The 6990-nt window shown below is 42.4% G+C and overlaps 1 protein-coding gene across 1 annotated transcript; it reads left to right on the top strand.

Moving 5' to 3' along the window:
- Positions 1-290: 290 nt before the first annotated feature.
- LOC103179090 (adenosine receptor A1-like) lies at positions 291-6210 on the top strand. The gene is made up of 2 exons (XM_007894178.2): positions 291-733; positions 5561-6210. The coding sequence occupies exons 1-2, from the start codon at positions 402-404 to the stop codon at positions 6207-6209; spliced, it is 981 nt and encodes a 326-aa protein (XP_007892369.2). The 5' UTR covers positions 291-401; the 3' UTR covers position 6210.
- Positions 6211-6990: the final 780 nt, after the last annotated feature.

The following is a 6990-nucleotide window of genomic DNA, read 5'->3' on the forward strand; positions in this document are numbered from 1 at the left end:
CCCTCTCTCCCTCCTTCCCCTTCTCTCTCTTTCTCTCCCCTTGCCCTTCTCTCTCTCCTCTCTCTCTCTCTCTCTCCTCCCCTCTCCTCCTCCCCACCACCACCCAACACACAAGGACAAATATCACCCTTTTTTTTTCTCTGCAATTGCAGAATTCGTGCAAATTGAACACTGAAACCTGAGTCAGAGACACACACACACACAGACACAAAGACAGACACACACAACACACTCACACACACACACACACACAGATACACTCAGACACACACACAGATACACTCAGACACACACACAGATACACTCAAGACACACAGAGGATAAAGATAAAAGACAGAAGAAGCCCAAACCCAAGACTGAAGACCTCCAGCAGAGAGAGAGAGAGAGAGAGAGAGAGCAGGATGTCGGATCAAGTAGATGTTGTGTACATAGTGGTGGAGCTGCTGATTGCAGTGACTTCTATCCTGGGGAATGTCCTGGTTTGTTGGGCTGTCAAAATCAATCGTTCTTTGAGAGACACGACCTTCTGTTTCATTGTGTCCCTGGCTCTGGCTGACATTGCAGTGGGGGCTCTGGCTATCCCCCTGGCCATCACCATCAGCCTGGGGATGAAGACACATTTCTACACCTGCCTCTTCATAGCCTGCATCTTGCTGACATTGACTCAGTCCTCCATTCTCTCCCTGCTGGCCATCGCCGTGGACCGCTACCTGCGAGTCAAGATCCCAACCAGGTGAACAGTCTTTCGCTCCTCGATCCTTCCAACCCGATGGCGTTACCACTTTACTTTAAACAGACTCGCGTCGAAAGTAGTAATAATAATAATAATAATAATCCTTGCATTTGTTACAGCGCCTCGTCGCGTCTTCGAGACGTCTCAAAGCGCTTAAATGTATCGGGGCGTTGTTGCATCGAAGCAGACCTGCGGGCGATTGGCTGACTTAGAAACCATTGGTTCAATACCTTTAAGCACTCTGGGATCTTACCCTGCTTTGAGAAGCGCTGTATTAAATGCAAGTTGTTGTTGTCCTTTCATCTGCTCTATCTGATTTATCGGCTACTCATTGATGTTGTGGTGCGAGGTTGGCACAGATTAGCTGCCAAGTTTTCCCACATGATAACAATAATCCTTGCCTTTCATACAGCACTTTTTCACGTCGTCAAAACGCGTCAAAGGGCTTCACAGGATGTATTGTAAAGTGATTTGCCTGCAAAGTGATGTGCATTTCGTGGGCAAACCCGGCAGCTGATTTGCGGACAGCGACGTTCCCACAATCAATTTAATTTAGGGAATTGTTGGCCTCTGGACACCAGGAGAAACTCCCTACTCTTTTCGAATAGTGCCCTGGGATCTTTAGCACGATTTTAATGTTAAATGTTAGGTTTAAGGTTTAAAATGTAAATTATTTAAATTTAACATTTAAAACATGTTTAATTTAAACATGACTTAAATGTTAAATTTTAATTTAAGTGATAGTCAGGACCTGAGTGTATAACAACATTTACATTCATTTTTCAACAAATTTATTTTGTAAATCGCTTCCCGTTGCTTTGGTTTACATTGAAAGGTGTGCCACGTAAATGTAAGCTATATTTAAAATAGAATGGAATTTTGCAAGGTATTAACTCTTTTTTTTAAAAAATCAGTCTCTTTTATTGTTAATTTATTTCTGGAGATCACAGGTTGTTGCGAGTGCAGCAGAGGAAGGTTGTGGGAGCTTAAACTCATAATTTAGGCTGACACTTCAGTGCAGTACTGAGAACCACTGCATTGTTAGACGTGCCATCATTTTGAATAGATTAAACCGAGATGTGTCCGCATGTTCAGATGGATATTAAAGATGCCATGGTACAAAGAATTCACAAAGAATTTCTCCCGGAGTCCTGGCCAACAATCCCCCGGTTGGTCATTCACTACATCGTTGTTTGTGGGACATTACTGTGCATAAATTGACTGCCACATTCACCTACAAAATACATGGTCACAGTAAATCCTGTGAAGCAACATTTGGGTGAAGTGACGAGGCAATGTGTATCCAATGCAAGATTTATTTTTTTATTCATATGGTTATATAATACATTACCTTCTTTATTAGGTTATATTCTATAATATGTGGCAATTTTATATGCCGAGTCAAAGGGTTTCAATAGAGCAGAACGGTTTGTGCAAAGTATTTTAGCTGGAACATGTTGCCTGCTGTGATCAATCCGTTCAATATTTACCTTCTCCCTGCCAAATACCATTATGTCAATGGATTTGCATTGCGTTGCACAGGCATCAATATACTGCAAACCGGTAAGAACATTTCCTAATTAAGAATGTGCTGAATAAGCTAATTTTCTCCCTCTCCAGACATCACCAACTCACTCAGTACAATAGTACATTGGAGAATTATTCCAAACTGTCCTGAAAACATTTACTGACAAATAAAGCGGGTGTAGATGGCCTCAGCTGTCTGTACAAGGGAATCTGCATGTCTATTATAAATAAATAGCAGTAATCCTCGCAATCTGATGCAATATAATGTCTATAGCTCAGTGGTTAGAGCACTCAAGAAACCTGGGTTCGAGTCCTGGCAGGATAAAACCTTGGGCAAGTTTCCTTACGCCTGATAATAATCCTTCAAGAAAAAATAATAAATTGGTCACTTCAATTCACGATTGTTTGTGGGACACTGTTGTGCGCAATTGGCTGCCGCGTTTCGCTCACAAAATATACAGTCAATTTACAGTATATTCTGTGAAGCCCTTTGAGACGTCTAGAAGACGTGAAAAGCGCTATATCAAATGCAAGGATTATTATTATTATTATTATTATAACATCTCAAAGTACTTTACAAGTTTAATCATAGGCCAACTGTACAAATTGTGACTATGATTAAACTTGTAAAGCATTTGAGATGTTATAGACATTATATCAAATGCAAGAACTGTTTTATTATTATTAATTATTATTATCATTAGAGATCTAGATTTATCAAATGCAATGTGTTATGCAGATCTGATCCAGGTCGATTTAGCTTTAAAGCACTTTCTTCCTTAACAAAAAAATGTTTGGCAAATAGGAGAGGAAGGGGCAGAACTGCATCTTGTTATTCAGATACAAGTTATTAAACAGTGACCGATTGCACCACGAAAAAGTTGGAGCATTTTTAAATGTATAATAATAATCATCACTGCACTCAATATAGTGCCTACAACGTCAAAAATTTCAAAGTGCTTCACAGGAAGTTACTGTATATTTGCAGGCAAACAAGGCATCCATCTTACGTACGATACAATCAATTTAGATTTATTGAATGCCTTTCATATCAAGAGATCTCAAAGTGCTTCACTGAAGGGGAAGGGCGGAGGAGCCAATTCCCCAGTGACTGACTACTGATTCACCAGTGCTGATAAAACTAACAACAAAATTATATTTCTATAGCACCTTTCATGTTGGGAAGACGTCCCAAGGTGCTGGGCAATCAGTGTTTTGGACCCGAGTTTGGGATCGGGATCAGCGAGGGTGGATAACAGGGGGCTAAGGAGGGTGATCAAAGATATGGTCGAAGAGGAGGGTCTTGAGATGGGTCTTGAAGGAGGCAAGGGAGAGGGTGAGACGGAGGGAGTGCGGGATGGAGTTCCAGGGGGTAGAGGCAAAGTGACTGAAGGCCTGCCCACCAATGGTGGGGCAAGTAAGGCAGGGGACATGAAGCAGAGCGGAGCCTGCTGAGCAGAGGGACCAAGCAGGATGGTAGGGGGTTAGGAGGTCACAGAGGAAGGGAGAGAGCGAGGCCATGAAGGGCTTTGAAGGTGAGGATCAGGATCTTGAACTGTATCCTCTGTGTGATGGGAAGCCAATGGAGTCGGGCGAGGATGGGGGTGATAGGGTCACAGAGCCTGGTGCGGGAGAGGACACGGGCTGCAGAGTTCTGGATGATCTGCAACCTGTGGAGGGAGGAGTTGGGGAGCCCGACAAGCAGCTATAAGGTGAAACAGCTATAATTAACAAATGAAAACAAGTAGATTACAAAAGAATTTGGGGACACAGGATGTGCAAATCATGTCCATCCAACTGTGTGAAGCACTTTGAGATGACCTCCCAATCCAACATCATATAAATGCAAATTATATTGTTCATCATATTTCTCTTATTCATTCAGATTACTCAAATTGAACAGATGTTAAATCCAATATTGGTTGTTAAGGATGCAATCTGGCCCTATTTGTTTGGAACAAAGTAATAACATTAAATTGAAAACATGTCTGAATGGATAGGTAGAAGTAAATGCGTTGCACATTCTGCAGCAACAATAATTTGCATTTATATAGCGCCCATCACGCAGGATAGCATCCCAGAGCGCTTAGGCAAATCATAAAGAGTACAGCAATTACAAGTTGGCATCTTTACCTCACCCCCAAAATGACTTGCAATCTCAAAATACGCAGTTGGTTATTCTTAATCTGTGAAACACGTTCAAAGCTTTATTCTTCCAATTTTCTCCCTGTCATGAAGGAGGTTGTCAGGCTGAGGTGCAGTTTCACTGGTCCCAGATGTCGTCTGGTAACTTACTCAGGTTACCATCCTTCATATCTGAGACTTAAATTTATGAAACTAGTGCAGCAAGAGTTGAGAAGCGAAAAGGAGAAAAAATGCCCACCCCCAATTGTACTTAATATTTTAACTATTGGCTTTGTTACTTCATACTGACCCCATTGTAACATGGTGATTTGGGTCCAGAAACTCAGGGGCTTACTAAAAATTAGCCGGTGATTAGGGCTTCAGGTCTTACAGGACACCACTAACGTCACTTCCTGCAGCCATGTGTGCAATGCACCAGGAAGCCCTGCTCTGATGTCACTCTGTGCAGGCAGGTCCACAGTATTCCAGGGCACTGCTGACGTCAGCACAGCACAGTCTGGTTCATCAGCAGGACCTGGAAGGGCGGACCAGTCGCTGGGGGCAGAGAGTCATCCCACCCTGCAAACCAAAGCCCTAACAGGTAGGGCGGCCCTGGCTGGACAAACAGCAGGAAAGCTTGCTGGACAGCAATATCAATGGCGGTTTTAGCTGGTTCAACTCCAGCAGTTACCCCGTTGCACACTGTGGGGTCCCCAAGTCTTGGCTCTTGCCAACCTGTGCATACTATTTTCCAGAAAAGTCCCTGAGAGAGTACGCATTCCTTTCCAACAACCTGTCTCTGGGATTTCTATGTGTAGGTGGGCTGCATGGAATTCTCAGCTTGGTTTGGATATTCTTAATAATAATAATCCTTGCATTTGATATAGCGCTTTTCACATCGGGAGGACGTCCCAAAGCGCTTCACAGAACACACTGTAAAGTGAATTGACTGTATATTTGTGGGCGAACGCGGCAGCCAATTGCGCACAGCAGTGTCCCACAAACAGTCGTGGATTGAGTGACCAAATGCACAACATGGGTTGTTTCAAATGGCAGTAAAGGTTCAGGAAAGACAGATGTCTGAGGTTACCTGGGATGTCACGTTCATGACTAACTGAAGTCTATTGGTATAGAGCAAGCACACTCATTTCTAAAACCTTCTGTGTCATTGGCCAGGTACAGGATCATTGTAACCCAGAGGAGAGCCTGGATTGCCGTAGCCATCTGCTGGCTTGGATCTTTTTTGATTGGCATAACACCCATGCTGGGCTGGCACAACAGGAGCAGCGAGGCTGTGCAAGAGCAAGAGAAGAACTCCAGCGAGAGATACATCACATGCAAGTTTACGTTAGTCGTCCGAATGGATTACATGGTTTACTTTAACTTCTTCGGCTGGGTCCTCTTCCCTCTGTTGATCATGTTCGGGTTGTACGCTGAAATATTTTACTTGATAAAGAAACAACTGAGCAAGAAGATGGCCAAGGCTACGGACTCGAGACGATATTTTGGAAAAGAACTTAAACTCGCGAAATCACTGGCTTTAGTTCTGTTCCTCTTCGCTGTCTGCTGGCTACCTTTGCATACCATGAACTCCCTTAAATATTTTTTCCCAAAGTGGAAAGTCACGAAAACTGCCTTCTATATCGGAATATTTATGTCCCATGCAAATTCAGCTGTGAATCCAGTGATATACGCTTTCAGAATAAAGAAATTCAGGGTAACGTTTTTTCAGATCTGGAAAAAATACATCCTGTGTAAAAATGAAAACTTAAGTATCTATAATTACGATGGCAGAACAGCCACAGAAAACAATAGCAGTGTTTGATTAATACTTGAGTGTTGCACATTTGAATGGAATACAATAAACAATTTGTTTATCTCAAAGCAAATTGCAAGACACTTTGATCACGCCCTATTCTCATTATCAGCAAAGGTATAAGGTGGGAAAAGAGTTTACTGTGGTGGATTCTTGCAATTTACTGTATGTGAATGCTTTCAAAGGGGTTTTACAGCAAATGTTTGACGACAACACTGAGTAAAAGCATCCTTCGGTTTGCTCACTGCAGGGTTTATCACAAACAATTGTTGGACATTGTAGAGCATTTTGTTTGCTGGCCAATATATTAGTGCATTAATTCTTTACTGAGTAATTTCCAGCCAGTGTGCTTCCAAGTGCTTTCTCATGGTTGAATAATTGACATCTGAAGTTTACCACTGAGCTATCTTCCAGATCCTTTAAGAAGTGATTTTGTATGTGTGGAACCAGAAATTACTTATATATAGAACCATAGAAATCTACAGCACAACGCAGAAGAAGGCCATTCAGCCAATCGTACCTGTATAAATTGCATTTCCAAATTAAATCCGCCTCCACATTAATTTCACATTGCTGCCTCGCTTCATTCTTGAGGAGAGACTGTTGTTGTTTTCTCCACAATATTGTGACGTCTGCAGTTATCTGATACAAGGAGCATATCTACGCAGAAGGTCTGGCTTCTTACCTTTCCCTACACGACAAAGGTGTTAGCAGCCCGGCCAAGGACAACTGTACGAATTGTTCTTTATGAATTCCTGACGTAGCCATAATCAACAGAGTGGAGCTGCCA

This window comes from Callorhinchus milii, unplaced genomic scaffold (genome assembly GCF_018977255.1).
Source record: "Callorhinchus milii isolate IMCB2004 unplaced genomic scaffold, IMCB_Cmil_1.0 Scaffold19, whole genome shotgun sequence".
In the NCBI taxonomy this organism is placed as follows: domain Eukaryota; kingdom Metazoa; phylum Chordata; class Chondrichthyes; order Chimaeriformes; family Callorhinchidae; genus Callorhinchus; species Callorhinchus milii.